Raw genomic sequence first — 20,870 nt, forward strand, 5'->3', positions numbered from 1 at the left:
AATATTCAAAAGTTCAATGTAATTTTATTATCAAAGTACATATTTGTCGTCATATACTTTTCTAATGGAGGAAATGCAGCACCCAGTTGTTAAACACCGCCTCCCATAAAGAGTAATATGATGATGTCCAGTTAAACAGCGATATCAAATGAAGAATAAATATTAACCAGAACACGGTTTAACTCCGTAGCTGTCTGTAAGATAGTGTTTGGTATCTTTTGCCTTCATCTGAAGGAGCAGATGGGGGCCTTGGTTTATCACATTAAGCAAGAGGCTGAAAGCAGCATATAGAGACAAATAGTCATAAATCAGGAGGGATGGTCGATGTCAGAGAGTCTCGGAGCACCACAGCACAGAGGCAAGCCCTGTGGCCCATCTAGTCCATGCTGGTGTGGTTTTCTGCCCAGCCCAGTTCCCTGCACCCGGACTACAGCCTTACATTCCCCAGTCCTCCATATCCTTATCCAAACTTCTGCTAAATGGAACCTGCATCTACTATTTCCGCAGGCAGCTTGTGCCACGCTTCCATCACCTCTGAGTGAGGTATTTCCCCCCTCAGCTTCCTCTTAAATATTTCACATTTCACCCTGAACCTTTGACTTTTAGTTCTAGGCTCTGCCAACCTGTGGGAAAAAGTCTGCACACATTCGCTTTATCCGTACTCCTCATAATTCTTTATACTAATATCAGATCTCTCCTCATTTTCCTGCACTCCAGGGAATAAACTCCTCACCCAGTCCATTTTTCCCTGTAACACAGGCCCTCAAGTCCCAGCAACATCTCTCAATTTTTCAAGCTTATTGATATCTTCCTTGTAGGCGGGTGACCAGAACTGCGCACACTATGCCAAATTAGGGATTGTACCAATGTCTTACACACCATCCCCGTTCCAGTATTCAGTGCTAACTCATTACGACCCTACCTGCCTGTGATGCCAGGTAGATAGGGTAATAGTAAATAATTGCTATTGTGGTTTTCTTCCATTTGCTGAGGAACCATAGCATCTGCCTCGGCACATAGCTGCCATCTCATTTGTGCAGTGCTAAATGAGAAATAGGTCAGCATTTATAAGGAGTATTTTCCATTGAAGCTAACGAGGCTGTCAATGAGTTATGGGAAACAGATAGGGAGGATGGAAAATCCAGAAGGGAAGTGTTGAGTAAGGGAGGGCTGGGATGACAGTGTGTTGGGGAATACGCAGTACCCAGGTTTTCCAATCTTTTCCAAAGCTGCCTGTCTACAAAAACACGATACTTGTAAATAAATGGAGATGAGTCAGTAACAATAAATGTCCCATTTGGAGCTTTTGTGGTCCCCTGCATTTACTTGATTATTCCAAGTGAGTGAACGGCAGAAAACAACAAGCTTGAACCATTCTCTTTGATAGGGAATGCACAAAAGATGACGAGGAACTTGGGTGTTGTGCTTCAGATGAATTATGACAGGAAGTGCCAATTTCCAGACAGTTGGCACTTCTGCTGGAAATGTGCTCAGACAATTCAAAACATCTGAATAACGCCCATTATGTTTGATTTCCTTGCAAAGCATGCACAATTTACTTTTTCCAATCCAATTTCTAAGCACGTCTCTTTGCTCCTGCATGTCTGTTTATTTCTATTCACATTGTGCATTATCTTACAAAGTACTTTTTCCTTTTTTTTCTCTCAGCTTATTTTCAAGATCTCAGAATAACCTCTGGCTCACTGTACATATATAATGGTAGTAGAGCTCTACTGCTGATAGCAATCTTCAGAAAATATATTTCCATTGAGCAAACAATAACTGATAAGTGACCATTTTGATATTTTTGCAAATTTTCAAATACCTGGTGGAGTCAATTCAAATTATGTTGTTTCCATTTTTCGTGCTTCATTTTCGTGGAGAATCACTTGTGTTGTCTTTTTGCAATTAAGTTATAGGATTTTAAATCATTTGTAATTGTGCCCAATCCTATGTGTGCAATTTTATAGTCAAGTGTGTCAGTCTTCATTCTACACAATTCATGATGTTGATAATTTGTGTTCTATTATTTTCCCATCCCTAAACTACCACTTGATCCTGTGAGAAGCAAAGAAAATCTAATTCTGATGACGAATCTGATAGCTTAATAATGTCCAATTCTCTGATCTTAGTCTGTGCATTACCTTGCCATCCTTAGAACTGTTTTCTCTTTCGAATAGCATTCAACAAGCAGAAATGGGAGCTGCCATGGATGCATTGGAAAAATGTAAGTAAATTGTTTTTATTACTTTTATTGTCATTGTTCTGCTCCCAAAGTCCATAATTTTTACAGTTGGACATTCGACCATAAGATGTAGGAACAGAGCCAGTCTGCTCCACCATTTCATCATGGCTGATTCATTTTTCTTCTCAGCCCCAATCTCCTGCCTTCTCCCTGTATCCCTTCATGCCCTGACTAATCGGAATCCATCAACCTCTGCCTTTAAATGTACACAATGACTTGGCTTCCACAGCTGTCTGTGGCAACAAACTCCACAGATTCACCACACTCTGGCTAAAGAAATTCCTCCTCATCTCCATGGCGTCCTTGTCTGGTCTGGGGTACGCGGTGGGCGGGGTGGAGGAGGTCACTGCACAGGGTCAAAAGAAGCTACAGAAAGTTCATTGGGTAGTGGCTTCCATAGTATCCAAGACACCTTCAAGGAGCGGTGTCTCAGAAAGGCAGGGTCCATTATTAAGGACTCCCACTATGCAGGATGTGCCCTGTTCTCATTGTTACCATCAGGACTGAGGTACAGAAGCCTAAATGCACACATTCTGTGATGCAGAAACAGCTTCTTCCCCTCTGCCATCTGAATTCTGAATGGACATTGAATCCATGAACACTACCTCACTTTTTTTTATTATTTCTGTTTTTGTGCTATTTTTAGTTTAACTACTTAATGTACACTTATATACTTACTGTAATTAATTACTGTAATTAATTACTGTAATTAATTACTGTAATTAATTACTGTAATTATTTTTTCCTCTATGTTATCATGTATTGAATTGTACTGCTACTGCTAAGTTCACAAATTTCATGACATATACCGGTGATATTAAAACTGATCCTGATTCTGATTCTAAAAGGATGCCCCTCTATTCTGAGGCTGTGTCCTCTGGTCTTAGACTTCCCCACCATAGGAAACAGCCTCTCTACATCCACTATATCGAGGCCTTGAACTGATGTTGGACTTGAACTGATAAAAGATATGACTAAGGTGCTTAGCAAGCTCCGTGGACTGTGTAAAGCTCTCCTCGTTTGACACGAGTTTCATTCTTGTATTTCCTTTGCCAGTGATCTGTAGAAACAGATTATGTTAATCATAGACTTGATTACCTGTCTAAGAAGTATATACAAGTAACTCACACTGTTACTAATCATCGATTAACCACTTGTCATTAACTTTAAGTTAAATGGATATTCTGGAAGCAGTATCCTGATGCCTGAAGCTTAAGATCAGAAAATGTTGAGGTATCAAATAAATTAGCTAAAAAGAACATAAGAGGCTGCCCAAGGAACATCAGTGTTATATTAATATATGAGAAAATTGCCAGTTCCCTGATTTGCTTACTTGATTAATCTTTCAATTGTTTATATTCAGTCAAAATAAATATTAATGACTGTGTTGGCTCACTACACTATTAATAAATTATAATGGACTGTTATTTTTAGTCACTGCACTAACTTTTGTAGATAAGAGCCTAAACTTCACTTCTGATATTTGACCTGATTGAAGCCAGTGTTGCTATTTTGTGCATTTATTGAATGCAGCTCCAAATTAATTTCTAGCCCGAGGTTTGTTGTTGGTTGGACCATGTGTTACACCTATTTGTGCTGTAGGCCTTCTTGCCCTCTTTTTTTTTTGCAAGAGGAAAATGTCAGTGTAAATGGACCTCTTCAGAAGCCTAATAACGTTGCTTCCCTAAAATGATTTTCCTCCCTCTCACATTTGCAGTTCTCAGACTGCCTTGCATTTATTTTTTCTTGATGTGGCTGAGTACCACAGTACAAGGTTAGTTATATTACCAGACAGGTTATCCAGAAGTTTGAACTAAAAATCTAGATATGTGTGTTCAAATCCTTACTACAGTAGTTAGGGAACTTTCAACCCAGAAGAGTATGATTCACTTTGGAAGATCAAATTTGAAGGCAGGATATGGGGTTGATGGCAGGATTTTTAACAGTGTGAGGGAACAGAGGGACCCTGGGGTGCATGTTCATGGATTCCTCAAAGTTGTATCGCTAGTTGATAGGGTTGTTAAGATGGTGTATGATGTGTTGGCCATTATTAGTTTTAAGTTCAAGCCCTGTGTAATGTTGCAGCTCTATAAAACCCTGGTTAGACCACACTTGGAATATTGCTTTCAGTTCAGATCTTCTCATCACCAACAATGATGAGACAGTCTACGGAGAAGAGGTGGAATGGCGTGAGGCCTGGTGCCAGGCAGATAACCTCTTCCTCATTGTCAATAAGATAAAGGAAATGGCTATCAACTTCGGGAGAATTCACACCACTCACACCCCTCTTTACATCGGTGGCACAGCAGTGGAAGCTGCAAGAAGTTTCAAACTCCTGGGGGTGCACGTCTCGCACAACCTCTCGTGTTCGGTCCCAGAACACATAATACAAGAAAGCTCACCAATACCTCAACTTTCTAAGGAGGCTGAAGAGATCTGGATTATGCACGTCTATACTCATGTCATTCTACGGAGAGCATCCTAACAAACTGCATCACTGCTTGGTATGGAAACTGCATTGCGGCGGACAGAAAGTCTCTATAAAGAGTAGTTAATACTGCCCAACATATCACTGGCACCAGTCTATCCTTCATCAAGGACATATATATGCAGAAAGGTGCCAGAGAAAGGCCAGGGAAGTATCCCACCCACCCTGCTCATGGCCTGTTTGTCCCACTCCCATCAGGAGGAGGCTATCTAGCATCCTCACTGGGACTACCAGATTCAAAAACAGACACTTTCCCCAAGCAATCAGGCTGATCAAACCATAATCCACTAACCCATCCCTCCATATCCCAACCACCACTATTCTATCATTTCCTGTCAGTCATCATATGTACAGGCACTTCTGTGCTGAGTGTCACTTTATAGACATACAATCAGTCTAAGTATAGAAACTATCATAAGCATTTATACCTATGTGTTTGTTTTATTATTGTGTTCTTTATCTTTCTTTTGTGCTGCATCAGATCCAGAGTAGCAATATTTTTGATTCTCCGTTACACTTATGTACTGGAAATAACATTAAGTAATCTTGTATCCTGAATTTTGTTAAATGGCAGGCAGGCTTGAGAGGCTGATGACTGCTTCTGGTCGTGTGGCTTCTCCCAAGGTTACGACTGGTTCCACTCATGTGAGGTGTTCATAACCCAAGTAGTTCACAAGTCCGAAATGTGGCTGCAGACCAAGTTCCCAGGCAGCTGAAGAGTCCTGTGGCTCTGCAGCTGTTGTCAAGTTCATACTTCTGGCTCTCCCAACACTCGTTCGTGTCTATGGGATGTACATAGATCAGATATCATAAGCTGAGGAGGAAGTGGTCAAACAGAGCACTTAGTTCAATGGCATTTAGGATTGTTCTATCATGGTCACCCATGTATACTGAACATTTAAAATCATTTGAATATTTCTTTCAGATTTTTTTTTCCTTCTCCATGGCTAATGTCACAGTGGAGAACCTGCTGTATCATTTCAATTGCCCTCAGGTTATAAAGTCCTAATTTTTAAAAAAACATCTTATTTATTCATTTATGGGATGTGGGTGTCACCAGCTAAGCCAGCATTTATTGCCCATCCCTAGTTGTCCTGGGGAAGGTGGTGTTGAGCTGCCTTCTTGAACCGCTGCAGTCCCCGAGGTGTAGGTACACCCACAGTGCAGTTAGTGAGGGAATTCCATGATTTTGACTCAACGACAAAGAAGGAATGGCGATTTCTTTCCAAGGCAGGATGGTGTGTGATGGAAGGGTATTTCCAACTGGTGGTGTTCCCAGGTATCTGCTGTGCTCGTCCTTCTGGATGGTAGTGGTCGTGGGTCTGGAGGCTGCAGCCTTAGGAACTTTGGTGTGTTGTCGCAGTGCATCTTGTAGATAGTACACACTGCTGAAACTGTTCATTGATGGTGGAGGGACTGGATGCTTGTGGAAGGGGTACCAATCCAGTGGGCTGCCTTGTACTGGATGGTGTTGAGCTTCTTGTGTGTTGATGGAGCTGCAATCACCCAGGTGGGTGGTGAGTATTCCATTACACTCCTGACCTGAGCCTTGTAGATGGTGAACAGGCTTTGGGGAGTCAGGAGGTGAGTTATACCCCACAGGATTCCTAGCCTTTGACCTGCTCTGGTAGCCATGGTGTTTATATGGCTAGACCAGTTCAGTTTCCTGTCAGTGGTAACCCTCAGGATGTTGATAGTGGGGGATTCAGTGATGGTGATGCCACTGAATGTCAGGGGACGATGGTTAGAGCCTCTCTTGTTGGAGGTGGTCATTGCCTGGCACTTGCATGGCTCGAATGTTGCATGCCTCTTGTCAGCCCAAGCCTGGATATTGTCCTGACGGTTATGGTGACTGAGCCTAGGCTGTGTGTAGTCCAACCGCCAAAATCTCCATTGGCAGATCAGACAGAGGAGGACACTGAAATTACAACTATGGATTGTCCGTGGCCTGGACAATTCAGTAGTTGTTACTGTGACTGAATGACCTTTTAGGATCAACTTGTGCTATTTGCATTTCCTGTGACTCCCAGATCAGATCACCGAGTTATTCCAGATTCTGTCAGTAATTCATTGAAGAGATGATTTTCAAATCAAAGGATCATCGAAGGTGAATTTTCTTGCAGATAAACCTTTGCCTCTTGATTCATAATATTTTTCATAACTTTAACAAAAGTTTAGCCTTCCTTTAAACATTTTCATTGAGCTAAAGTGTACCACTGAAGAGCCTTTAGTCTTTGCAATTTTAAAAAATGTTTTCTACATTTAATGTTACGTAAGCATGTCATGCTTTTGGTTTTATGATCTAATTTGTTTTAAGTGATAAAAGTGTTCTTATTATGATCCAGTTGCAACACACTAACAAGCAACAGTAAACCAGTATCAGCTGCTCATTATCAAACACAATATAAAGCTTGAGTCGCATCGGGAGGGTTTGGGGCAGGTGACAAGAACAGAGTCAAAGAGAAGATGTTAGAGTGTACAATATAGGTATGAGAGCTGGAGAGACAGAGGTTTGTGAAAAGAATTCTTAAAGATTAAAGGCCTTGGCAGACAAAGCCATCCTGAGCCATTTGTCAGAACGTAGAAGCATAGCAGACTTAATTTTTGGTAGTCTGGAGATGCTTCGAGATGAGGCGGCACCATGGATGAATATCCAGATTAGAATATTTGTGTATTTGTTAATATAAAAATATTATACACCACATTGTTTACAACCCACAAGGATACGGACTGAGGGATTGCGGCAAGTAGATTTATTAATAATTTTCTCAGGAGAATTGGGTAAATGCATGAAGGGGGATGATTGCAGGATTTTATGAAAGAGCATGTTAGCTGGGACTAAAATGGATAACTCAACCAAACTGAAAACAAAAATTATACCTGAGGGAACAAAAGAAAAGTGGTTGGCCATTTATCCCCTTGACTTTATTTGGCTATTCACTCAGTTCGTTGTCACTCTCTGACCTACTCCATATACTCATTCTTGGCTTTATGTAATCTTGATACAGCTGGCTGACATTAAAAATTTATCAGCCTCTTTATGCAGGTAACTTTCAGTCTACTACTGTACCTTCCACATCTGATTGCCTTCTCTGTAATTTTTTTCAATTTTGCCTTCCCCTTTCTTGACAATTCAGTCATCAGAAATTCTTGCTTTTTCTACCCATGCTGATGGAATGAAGATGTGAAGGAAACAATTTTATGCAGAGTGGTTGTAAACTGGAGCTCATTCTTTGAAGGGTGTGGAAACAGAGTTTTAAAATAAAAAAAATTGTACAGGCATTTTGGAAAAATACTTTTATAGTACATGGAAAGAATGGGGGAAAGTCAGTGTCCAAATTGCTCCATAAATTGACTGCACAGATTCAATAGGCTGAAAGGCCTCCTTCTGTGCCATTTTGTTGGATGACACAGTACGGCAGCTGGAACTGTTGCCTCAGTGCTTGAGACCAGGGCTTAATCCTGACCTTGGATGCTGTCTAACTGGTGTTCACATATTCTCCCAGTGACTATGGCTTTCTTCAGCTGCTGTGGTTTCCTCGCGCATCGTAAAAATGTGCATGTTGGTCGGTTTAACAGGACCTGAAGCTGAGTGTTAGAATCTGGGTTAATTTATTGAGAATGTGGGGAGAATAAAACGAGATTCGTGGAGGATTAGTGTAAATGGGTTGTTGATAGCACAGACACAGTGGGCTGAAGGACCTTTTTTGTGGTGTAGCTCTCTATGACAATTCTGTGAAGCCCAATTCCATACAATCCAAAAAGTTGTGTAACATGGCGGAATAACTTGAGCAGAGAGATACTGAATTTTGAAATCTAGTGTGCAGGAGAAGAAAGGGAAAACAGGAGCAAATGTCTCTGTAAAGCTGACTACAAAAACAGAAACTTCTGAGGACTCTGAGTGAAGTCCAGAAGCTATCACACATCAATAAAGTGCAAAAAGCAACAGCCCAAACTTTTATCTCCAGAGCAATAAAGTAGAAATATAGATAAAGTTTGCTAATTCTGCATTAAACCCCTCTTGGAGTTCTGCATATGGCTCTCTTCACCTCATCTTACACATGGAGGGAAGAGAGAGAGAATCCAGAAAAGATTTGAAATGATAATAGGACAATGAGATTTTACCAATCAGCAAAGTATGTTTGGGCTGAGTGTTTTGTTTTAAAAGGGCTGAGAAGTGATCAAACACTGGTCTTAAAAATTATGAGAATTTTCCTCGAACACAGTGTTTCTCCAGCATTGAGGCCCAAATTGCAGTTAGTTCTGATGCCTAGGCCACCTCATGCATATGTTTGACACCAACTTTGCAAAACAGACACTGTATACCAAGTTTTGTCAGAGCAAGAGTTTACCATATGGACAGAGGAAAAATATTCAAGAATGCTTCCAAAGTCGTCTTTAGAGAGTGTAACATCTCTAGTGACTCTTGGAGCCCAAAGTCAATAATTGCTCAAATTGGAGAAGTAGTATTTGGGATGGCATTGAGAACCTCAAGACCATTTTCTTAGACAAATTAACCCAGCATAAGTGTCATAAATGAAGTTACCACAATTCCTCCCCTCTCCACCTAATCCCAGTAGACCACTAGACCCACATGCACTGGAGTCTTCTGGTCCCATATTAGCCATTAATCACCTCGGAACTGGGGGGTAAGCAAATCATCCTCAATCTCAAAAGGCTGCCTAAGAAGGAGAAGAACTTACTTCAGAGCAGTCTGTCCATCTTCCCCTCAAATAACATGAGGCTAAACTGAAAGCAGTTTATAGTTAAATTGAGAAGGGTTCTTTTAAATACAGTAAAGGGCAGATTAGAAGGCCATTTATATTCAACTTCCACTTATCAATGACCCTAACTTTTTCATTCATGGATTACTCGTTTGTCATTAAATAAATATTTGTTGTTGCAGTGGCTTTCTTTACATATTTATCATCTCCTTTTTGTGTGTTTGACAAATTGAAAGCGACAGTGTGCATGAGATGGGAATAATTGTTTCATTCTTGCATGCTGAATTCAGTCTTCCCTTCTCTTCTCTCGCCACCCCCATTTCTCCACTGCATTCTCAATGAACCAATTTGCAGTAACGTTATAATTAAGTAAATTAATTGCTCATTGTTCAGTGACTGCTGCTGTGATTTTGTGACGATTTCAATTACGTTGCCCATTTAGTGCAAGATTGAACATTGCAATCTGCAACGGGAAGATGGTAATGTATTTGTGTGTATCTGCGGAGATATATTTGAACAGGTAACCAACAATAGGTTGAAATTAAGTGTATTGCTAACGAAATTACAGTCATAAAATATTAATGAGCACAAACATTTGGATTTTAAAACTAAAGGGAGCCAGCAATAAAGCAGTACCCTTTAATAAACTATGCAGTAATACAAAAATGGCACTTCAATAACATAATTTTACAGCCATGCATTGTAGTGATTAGCAAATCCACGAATAGATTCAGTTCAGTGAAGCCTTTTATAAAAGCTACTTTGCAGTATAAAAATCAAATTAAAGAAAATAATTTAAATTAAAATAAATCTTCTGCATGTTGCAGTTATTGATATTTTTCAGATATTTACAATGACAAAAGCCTTTGATACTTCAGTGTTTTAATCGTCCCAGAGTGCCAGCATTATTCTCTTCTACCTATTGGGTAGTCCCTCAGGATTGAGGCTGACTTGCTTCCATTCTGGTTTTGTGGGTCTGGGGTGCCTAATGAAGCCATAATAGAAATAATGAATTTGATTTTTTTTAAATTTTATTGAGGTAGAGCAAGGAGTAAGCCCTTCCAGCCTTTCAAGCCACACCGTCCAGCAATCACTAATCCTGGCCTCATGTCGGGACAATTTAGAATGCCCAATTAACCTACCACCCAGTACATCTTTGGACTGTGGGAGGAAACCAGAGCACACGGAGGAAACCCACGCAGTCACGAGGAGAATGTGCAAGCTCCTTACATGCAGTGGTGGGAATTGAACCTTGGTCGCCTGTGCTATAGCGTTGAATTCTTCTATGTATGAGGCAGGTGGAGCCGGATGCGGTGGGTACGTAGGTGGGCAGTCTGTGCTCCTGATGCACAGGTTGATGGTTCGCAATTGCAGCCCAAAGCCTTTATCTCAAACTGATCGTATGGAAACAACAGCTGAAACACAGAACCAAACTTCAATGATTTCAAATCATCTAAATGTGTGTTTAGAGGAAACTATAGGTGAATTGTTTCACCTTATTCAAACAATATTTACCCCTCTACTTAAACAAGACTACCATGGACTTTTTTTTACTAAGCTGGAAGATCTCAGAAAACTTTGTGCGAAAGCAAAATACTGCAATTGCTGGAAATCTGAAGGAGAAACAAAAACTACTGGAAAAAACTCAACAGTTCACACTACAGTTGCAGTGGGTGAATTGCCTTTTATCAGAAAGCATCAGGTAATATTATTAGTTTTGTATGCTGAACTAGGACAAAGTGCCAGACTATCAATCTTGGCATCTAATATTATTCATCTTAGTCAGTCTATTTCTTGAAATTGAAGCTTTCAGGAATCAATATTTCATATATTTTTTGCATTGTAAGCAGGCTATGTTGGCAGCAGATGTGTGGCAACACTCGCAGACTGCCTCCAGTACATCCCTATGTGTGTTGGTTGTCAATGCAAATGACGCAATTTCACTTTATGTTTCAGTATACATCTGATAAATAAATCTGATTATAACATTGGATTATTTCTATTTCAAGTCGCATTTCTGATAAGCTTATCCATTTTCAACATTAACTGTGAAATCCTTCCAACCTTGATTGAGATCTTGCTAGTTTTACCTATTGGTGCCTTCCAAAATTATCCATCTGCATTATGAGAGTAGATGAACAGGAGGAGATTGTCCACTCTCAAGTCCATTCCACTGTTCTGTGAAATCACAATTCTATCCAAATCCCTTACCTCCAAATTATCTATTTATTTCAATATTTTAAAGAATTAGGGTTAATTTTCTGTCACTAAAATCTTTAGGAGGATAAGCAATCTGTGAGCTGCTCTTAATGTCTCCTCCGTTTTACTGTGAAGATGGTTTTGAGTAACATTATTTTGGCAAAGAGGAATTGAACAGAAGTTTGTCTCGTTCTGATCAATCTTTGTACTTAAATGGAATTCACTTTCTGATCAAGTAATAATGTATTCTTCCTGTAATATCTGTAATGCTTTGGAATATTGTCAGACTTGATAAAGAACTATCTCTTATGCACTTCATTTCCTTCCAAGCACGTACGCGATGTCTGAATCCTGTTTCTTGGCTTGATAATTATGTAGAAGAGCCCTTCACATCTCTTTCAGGATGCCTTAAAGCTCTCTTTTCTGAAAATAAATTAATTTTCTATTAATCCCAATGTAACAGAAGGAATATTGCAGCCAATTTATATAGAGCAAGTCCCCACATCAAATTACAATTTGTTTATCACGAAATCATCAGTTTTTGTTTAGAAATGCTGATGGGGGCAATCAGATGGATATAGTTTATAAGCTCTTTTTTGAAGTACAGTGGATTTTGGTTAATGAGACACATGGGGACCAGTACATTTTGGCCCAATTAAGCAGCTACCCCATTAGCTGAAGTTTCATGAAAATAGTTAAAAAGGTATAAAAAATAATTTAAAAATACAAACTGTCATTTAACTGAGTACCAAATTATGTCTTTAAACTAATCAGAACATTATCAGTACTACTAAGGTACTACTAAAATTGTGTATTGGTTCGTAGTAGTTATTGACAGAAGAATTCATCCAGTGTATGTTGCTGTGTCCTTTTGACTGGAGATGAACAAAATCAGCGCAGACACCGATTGCATACAATACTGTTGACGATTGCATCCTTCAATCTTCATTTTCATTGTAGCATTCAGGATGATTGTTGATACCTTCAAATTCCTCATAGTTCTTAACTTGTTGAAGTAGTGAAATCATTTCATTTTCACTTCTGGCCATTTCTGGGCTTCTCCAAACCAGAATGCTTGAAACTGCAGTGAACAAAACAGCTCTGAATTGTCTTACCAATTATCAGTGACAAAAATCACTTTTTTTTAATGCAAAGACACGCCACTGACACTACTTCAAAATTTTGCTCTAAGCACGTTGTAGTATCTAACATCCACGCAAGTAGATGTGACTTACACTAGTTAGAAACGGTTCAGCAACAGTTGCCTGTCCCAATTAAATAAAGGGAATCCTGGCCAATTTCTCAATTAGTTTTTGTTCTTTAAGAGTTGTCCCAAATAAGCAGCTGCCCTGATTAGCCGATGGCACAATTAACTCGAATCCACTGTTATATTTAAGAGAACAAGTCAGAGATTGGTTTCAATGTCTCATCCAAAAGGTGGCATTTCCAACAGTCCCACTCAGTAATGCTTAACTTGCTGGCATAGATTTTTGTACCCTTGTTACAGGATTGGAGCTTGAAATTAAAGATAAAAGCAGGAAATGCTAGAAGTACTCAACAAGTAAGCCATGAAATTACAAACTTGACCCAGTGTGACTGAATCAAATACCTTTTAAAACTAAGCTTATTGATCCTTTATAGATGGATGGACTGGGGGCTTGTCTTTTGGTTGAAATGTGGAAATAATGTCCACGAAATTGGTTTTAACTGACTGATGTGGACTCCTCTTCTTTCATCTTACCAGTTTCCCCCGAACCCCGTGCTTCCTTGAAAACATGGATTCTTTGCTGGGCCATTTGCCCACTGTCTTCTGTGTGAACCTTAAGCGACTGTTTGTTAGGATGTCTTTGTCCCTCATGTGAGCATCAAGCTGAGCCCAATTCTGTCACAGCTTGATATCTTCAAATTCCAGTATAACTTTAAAACTATGTTATTAAAAGAAACTGCAACAGGATTCTCACAGCATCCTGTTCATCATGTCCTTGTGTGACGCAGCTTCATACTTTACTGGCACATCAGTTTAGAACAAAGAATCTTTTTTTGTTAAGTTTGTGGGTTGTCAGCACTTGCTGTTCCTGTAGGTCAGTCTGTGGAGGGTGTGCATTTAAAGCTATTCTGGGAATCTAGCATTCTCTAAACACCATAACAGAGCAGGAAAGTTTGCTATTTTGAATCTGAGTTTTTAGGTGATTTGCACATTGGATCGAGCTGAGGCTCCCGCTTGCCACTGGCAATCTTGGCACAGCTCTGTGTAACAGATTGAAGGAAGCTGAGCAAGTGTAACATACAACCAAATATATCTTTCAGCTCTCACTTTAAAAAAACAAGTCCTGGTATTTAAATCATTGAAAACACAAGCCGTGCTGAAGGATCACACTGGAGTGAGCCACCTCGACTAAAAGTAAAGGCAAAACTCTATGGAGGATGTAAATTTGAATTAAACTCAGAAACTGCTGGAGACACTTGACAGCTCTGCCAGAGTTAGAAAGGAAGAGAGATTATTATTGATCACATGTGCATCAAAACATACAGTGAAAGGCATAATTTGCTTCAACGATCAGCACAGTCCAGGGATGTGCTGGGGGAAGGTCACCGTGCTTCTGACACCAGCATAGCGTGCCCACAGTTTACTAACCCTAACTTGTACAGTAGAGTTGGTAAAGTTAATAAGTGGGTTTCCTCCCACTTTTGTAATGTGGGAGCGAACTGGACTGCTAGCAGTAAGCCCACACATTCACTGAGAGAGCGTACAAACTCCTCACAGACAACAGTAGGAATTGAACTATGACCTTCCAATCAGTGACACTGTGAAGCATGACAATAATGACAGGAGTAGCGCTGCCACGAGGGCCAAATGGAAGTCACATTAGAGGGTAGGGCAGATTTCTCCAAGGTGGGCATTACTGGAGCAGGTTGATGTTGAATTCAGTGCTGAAGCAAAAAAAGCTGCAGATGTTCAAAAACAAACAAAGGGTGTGCTCCCTGTCATTTGTATCCTTGTATATTGAGACACTCTGTCGCTTTTTTTTCTGCCTTGTGGTTGTCAAGTAACTTATCTTGCAGTCCCTATTTAAAGTTCCTTGCTCTCTAAATAAAATTAAATAATGTTTTAAATATTTGAGCAAATAGCAAGCTGTGTTAAGAGAGAACTAATTGTGGAAATCTCCCAATAGTTGGATCAGCAAATTTGTGGATGTCTGCAAGACTGGGGGTATAGTAGACAGTGGGGAAGGCTGTCATGGCATGTGGAGGGATCTGCATCAGCTGAAAAAATGGCAGATGGAATTCATTTGCACTTCGGTAGAACCAACCAGGGGTAGATCTTACGCGGTGAATGGTAGGACAGTGTGGTAGAACAAAGGGATCGTTGAAAGTTGTGTTACAGGAAGATAGGGTCGTAAAGAAAGTTTTTTGTCACTTTGGCCTTCATAAATCAATGTAAGAGTAAAGGAGTTGGGATGTTATGTTGAAGTTGTATAAGACATTGGTGGGGCCTAATTTGGAGTATTGTGTGCAGTTCTGGTCACCTACTTACAGGAAAGATGTACACAAGGTTGAAAAAGTACAGAGAAAATTTACAAGGATGTTATATAACCATATAACCATTACAGCACAGTAACAGGCCATCTCGGCCCTTCTAGTCCGTGCCGAACGCTTACTCTCATCTAGTCCCATGTACCTGCACTCAGCCCATAACCCTCCATTCCTTTCCTGTCCATATACCTATCCAATTTTTTCTTAAATGACAAAATTGAACCTGCCTCTACCACTTCTACTGTAAGTTCGTTCCACACAGCTACCACTCTCTGAGTAAAGAAGTTCCCCGAGTTACCCCTAAACTTTTGCCCCTTAACTCTCAACTCATGTCCTCTTGTTTGAATCTCCCCTAATCTCAATGGGAAAAGCCTATTCACGTCAACTCTATCTATCCCCCTCATAATTTTAAATACCTCTATCAAGTCCCCCCTCAACCGTCTATGCTCCAAAGAATAAAGACCTAACTTCTTCAACCTTTCTCTGTAACTTAGGTGCTGGAACACAGGTAACATTCTAGTAAATCTCCTCTGTACTCTCTCTATTTTGTTGACATCTTTCCTATAATTCAGGACCAGAACTGTACACAATACTCCAAATTTGGCCTCACCAATGCCTTGTACGATTTTAACATTACATCCCAACTCCTATACTCAATGCTCTGATTTATAAAGGCCAGCATACCAAAAGCTTTCTTCACCACCCTATCCACATGAGATTCCACCTTCAGGGAACTATGCACCATTATTCCTAGATCCCTCTGTTCTACTGCATTCCTCAACGCCCTACCATTTACCATGTATGTCCTATTTTGATTAGTCTTACCAAAATGTAGCACCTCACACTTATCAGCACTAAACTCCATCTGCCATCTTTCAGCCCACTCTTCTAACTGGCCTAAATCTCTCTACAAGCATTAACTTTAATAGGAAACCTTGAGGGAAAATGATGCCAATGTTTGTACATGTACTAAGCATGTGACAATATTATCTCCTTTCTCTAAAGTCTTTTAATCTTAAGAATTGGAAAGCTTCTTGAACCAAATATGCATACGTCCATGCATTGAAGAAAATAATTGTGCCCTGGAAGAATTGTGTACAGTGAGGACTAGAGAAACATGATCCAAGTTTCGAGGTTACCAAATCCAACTGATCACCAGGACATATCACATTTCATGTAACCTTGTTTCCAAAGATTTATTGGTAAAGTTTCATGAAAAGCCTTTTGCTAAATTAAAGCTCCATAAAGTGAAGGGAGACTTGTACAAGGGGCAAAAACAAGCAGGGTACTTTTTTGTTGATTTATCCCCATATTTAAACTTAAGTTCAGTCCGTATGCAGTGTTCCAGAAGTTGATCAAAGAATTAACGAAAAGCAATATTTCACAGCCCTGAAACTTCTCAAAGCATTTTATAGCCAGTGACACACACACAATGCTGGTGGAACTCAGCAGGCCCTACTGAGGGGTCTCAGCCCAAAACGTCGACTGTTCTACTCTTTTCCTTAGATGCTGCCTAGCCGCTGAGTTCCTGCAGCAATTTCTGGATTTCCAGCATCCGCAGATGTTCTCGTGTTGGTTACAGCCAGTGAAATGCCTATCAGGTGTCATCAGTCTTGTAACAGCCACTTTTCAAACAACATGCTCGTACAAACAGCAGTGTGATAAAATGACTAAATCAATTGTTTTTTAATGTTGATTGATGGATAAATATTGGCCAAGACACCAAGAAAAGATGTTGTCGTTTTGAATTGGCATCTCTTCACTACCTGACGAACAGGCGGAGCCTGAGTACAATGGCTTATCTGCAAGAGGGCACTGTTGACAGTGCATCATCCCCCTTGTTCTACAGTGGAGTGGAGTGTCACCTTTGCTCTTCTGCATGGAACATGAAGCCTCAAGCTCTGACTTAGAAGCAGAAGTGTAACCAGTTAAGCCAAAGTTGGCACTCGTTCCCCCCCCCCCCCCCCCCGTATTTTGAAGTGATTATCTTTTTTTCTTACAGTTTCAATGCAACATCCTTGAAATGCTGCAGGGCACAGTTCATTAATAAAATATTTCCTCCTTGCACCAGATAACTTTCCCCAGATGGCTCATCAGAAACGCTTCATTGAGCGGAAATACAGACAGGAGTTGAGAGAAATGAGGCGGGAAAAAGAACGACAGGAGAAGGATCCCACTGAGACTGAGGAAAGCAGAAAATAAACGAGGACATAAAAACCGTGGCATATTTACCTTCTTAAACAACTGCAATTCCAGCCACATATGCCTTTGGGGACATAACCTATTTTTAATGTGAAAGTGAATGAGGAGCTATGAAAGGCGTGTAACAAGACCAAGTCTTAGCTGTAAGATCTCAAATCCATAGATCTGCAGAGGAAGCATTGCAGTGGGGAAGGTGGGTTTATAGTTTTTTGACAAGTCTCATTTTAGTTTTAATTATTGCCTTTGAACCTTGCACATTCATCTTGTGATTTTAATTTCCAAAGCAGTTGAATGTTTTTGTTACTTGTTGCATTCATTACATTGATGCAAAAAAATGGTGGATTTTATCTGTAACTGGAACTCTATTAAAACTTGCTAATAAAATACCTCACTATTAACTAAAAGGCACCTCCATATGCCACTACAGTTATGCCCTGATAAATGCATAATAGTTGCCAAAGGAATATTGTGCTTTGATCAAGGTCTCTTCAAGCCTTTGATAAAATGATATATTGAATCTCAATCTTTGCACCATGTCCTGTTAAAACATTCAGTCCTACTTCGTATAAGCACAGATCGCCTAAGTATCACCTGAATTCTGCACGTTTTACATTGGTAACACCTCAAGGTGTGCTGCTTCATGTAATTAATATTTGACTGTCGCCTGAGTTTAGTATGTGTACCAAGATCATTATGTGATTGAATCTGAACCTGGTATTGTTCAGTGTTACAGGCCTGACATTCAGTGCATTGCGGCAAGGAAGTGATATGTTAAACTGATGTGTTCTTTAATATAATTAAATTAATGCTTGCAATTGCACATAGTTTATGTCTCTTCTTAAAATTTAAAGCTTAGGATTCACCAGATAGATAATTTATTCAATGTTTACTGCATTGTGACTCTGCAACTTTGTGAAGGGATTTCAGATTCAGTGTGTTTTTCTTTACAAACGATTTCACACAAGGCATTGCTTTTGCCTCCACACATGCAATTGTTTTTACACTATTTGTCTTTAATGATATTTCCTGTAAAATGTCTTCCACTCACACAATTAGATCTTCACCAAAACGTGATACTGACTTGTTACGTCTTAATAATCTGTATTGCTTTTTTTTGTAAAGTGATTCCAGAAACGTTGGAAGAAGGGGGAGGATATGTATTCTTCAAGAGGACTGTCTATAAAGAGGATGATAGCGTTTATTTATGGGTTTGTGAGTAAGAGATTAACATTGCAGACTTTGCTCTGGAGAGTCTTGATATTTTGAATTCCAAGCTGAAAATGAAGGGAGAGGGCAGTAGCATTTCAAATCAAAATTCTGATATGTGCCAACTGCATCCTCTCCTAACCTCCTGACTTCGAGTATGATAATTTGGCAATTAGTTGCGAATACTAACAGGCATCTGGCATGATTTTTACTTCAGCACAAAAATACAAGCATGTGTTTCAAGACACGTATTAAACATTCTGACATAGCTGGCATTTCAAACAAACAGGCTTTGCACATTAAGCAGCCAGGTCCAATTGGGGCCAGTTTCTTTTCAAAGTCAGTGACTTCGCCACCTTGACTACATGTTATGGCTGTATGTTAGTTGGGGCAATCGTTGTGTATTGCAGTCATATCCAGGTATTCCACCTGGATGAAGAACTGGCTGATTCGAAGAGAGAAGTGGAAGAGGAGCCAACTTTGAGCTTTTCTTTTTAATTTGCAGAATACAATTTGGTAATTGTGGAGTATAAGCAGTTATGGTGTGGAGCTAACTTCATTCAATGGCGACTTTCATTTATATAACGCTTTTTATATTGTAAAGTGCCACAGCTTGTTTCACAGGACCATTCCCACACAAATGTGATGTTGAGACGCAGATATTAAGATAGGGTCAACAAAGGGTGGCACGGTAGCGTAGTGGTTAGCACAACACTTTACAGTACCAGCGACCCAGGTTCAATTCCCTCCGCTGCCTGTAAGGAGTTTGTACGTTCTCCCCGTGACCACGTGGGTTTCCTGTGTGAGTGCACAGATCAAAGACGCACTGGTTGGTAGGTTAATTAGTCATATGTTGTCCTGTTAGGCTGGGATTAAATTGGGGGATTGCTGAAAGGGTCGAAGGGGCTTACTCTGTGCTAATCTCAGTAAATAAATTAAATATAAAGAAAGGCTTGATGAAAAGAGTTAAGTTTTAAGGAACATGGTTGGGGGAGGGGCACCGTGGGGTGGAACTCTTGAACTTAAGGCTGTGGCAACTGAAGATGTGACCAATCATGATAAAGTTATTGCATCTTGGGTAACTTTCCTTATACGTCCCCATTTCCTGTTTGCCCTGTAGATTCAGTATAGTAATTGTGATGAGAGACCAGGCAAGATTGGATTCAAATGCAAATTAGGAAATGTTGCTGTTATGTGTAGCAGCCAGCTGATGTTGATGCTCAGTGCATTGTGCCATCTAACAGTTTGTCCCTTGGAAGTCTGGTGCAGTAGTTGTACACTTCATGCATAACCGGCTAATTTTCATCACAATCAAGTCAGTGAGGTGAACATTGAGACCATCCACAGGGACGTGGATATACTTGAATGTACCACTGTATTACTGCATACTGGTCATATTTAAACTTTTATTCCAAAACCATTGTCTTTACATCGAGTCAAATTTCCCATAAATTGGACACAGCCTTTTTACTTGCTACTCTAACTCCTGTTGTGTTTTGGTGAATTTGAGAACCCTTTGCAGTCTAATTAGTAGAATAACCTAGCAATAGTTATTTTAATGTCTCTTCATTTTTATTTATATTGAAGCTGAAACAAAACCAGAAGAAAGAAGTGCAAGATGGACTGGTCATCTGCTTTTGCCCACTTTCCACTATTGGCGAAAGTCAAAACACACTCTTATCTGGAACCCCAACCCTCCGCTTCCTTTCGTTGACACAATTTTAAAGAATGACTGCGCAGGCTTTTTGTAGTTTGACTTCGTTAAGCAGACTCTAGCCTGACGGCCATTTGCTGGATGTAGCCTTAATCCTGCATCAGGTGTCTCTGCACCTCGGAGTTGTTGGGTGAGGCCTCATTGGTGGTTGCCCTCGTGGTATTGTTCCAAGACTCCGCCTCCAGGCCGAGGAAGGTGACTTATCATCAATCAAAGACTCTGCGATTTTTAAATGTCTCTGATATTCAATCTGTTTAAAACGTATCACTTAACCATGAAGAAATATTTGTATTATATTATCTATTTGCCCACTATCCTGGACCCCCATCAATTTGCCTATCACACCAACAGGTCAACAGAGGACGCCATCTCCACGGCACTTCACTCTGCCCTGACCCACCTGGACAGCCCCAACTCTTACATCAGAATGCTGTTCATTGATTTTAGTTTGGCATTCAATACCGTGATCCCCTGCAAGCTGTTCGCCAAACTTTTGTCAGCTTAGTATCAGCTTATCCCTCTGCAATTGGACCTTCGACTTTCTGACTAACAGACCCC

General features: G+C 40.1%; 1 protein-coding gene across 1 annotated transcript in view; it reads left to right on the forward strand.

Annotated features, from left to right (window-relative positions):
- The window catches only part of drosha (drosha ribonuclease III), a 168,906-nt gene extending 150,701 nt beyond the window's left edge, over positions 1 to 18,205 (forward strand). Inside the window, exons 31-32 of the mRNA XM_063069658.1 lie at positions 2,181 to 2,227; positions 17,262 to 18,205. Of these exons, the coding sequence (XP_062925728.1) occupies positions 2,181 to 2,227; positions 17,262 to 17,392 (178 nt within the window). The 3' untranslated portion in view covers positions 17,393 to 18,205. The remainder of the gene's footprint in view (positions 1 to 2,180; positions 2,228 to 17,261) is intronic.
- The last annotated feature ends 2,665 nt before the right edge of the window (positions 18,206 to 20,870 follow it).

This window comes from Mobula hypostoma, chromosome 17 (assembly GCF_963921235.1).
Source record: "Mobula hypostoma chromosome 17, sMobHyp1.1, whole genome shotgun sequence".
Lineage (NCBI taxonomy): Eukaryota > Metazoa > Chordata > Chondrichthyes > Myliobatiformes > Myliobatidae > Mobula > Mobula hypostoma.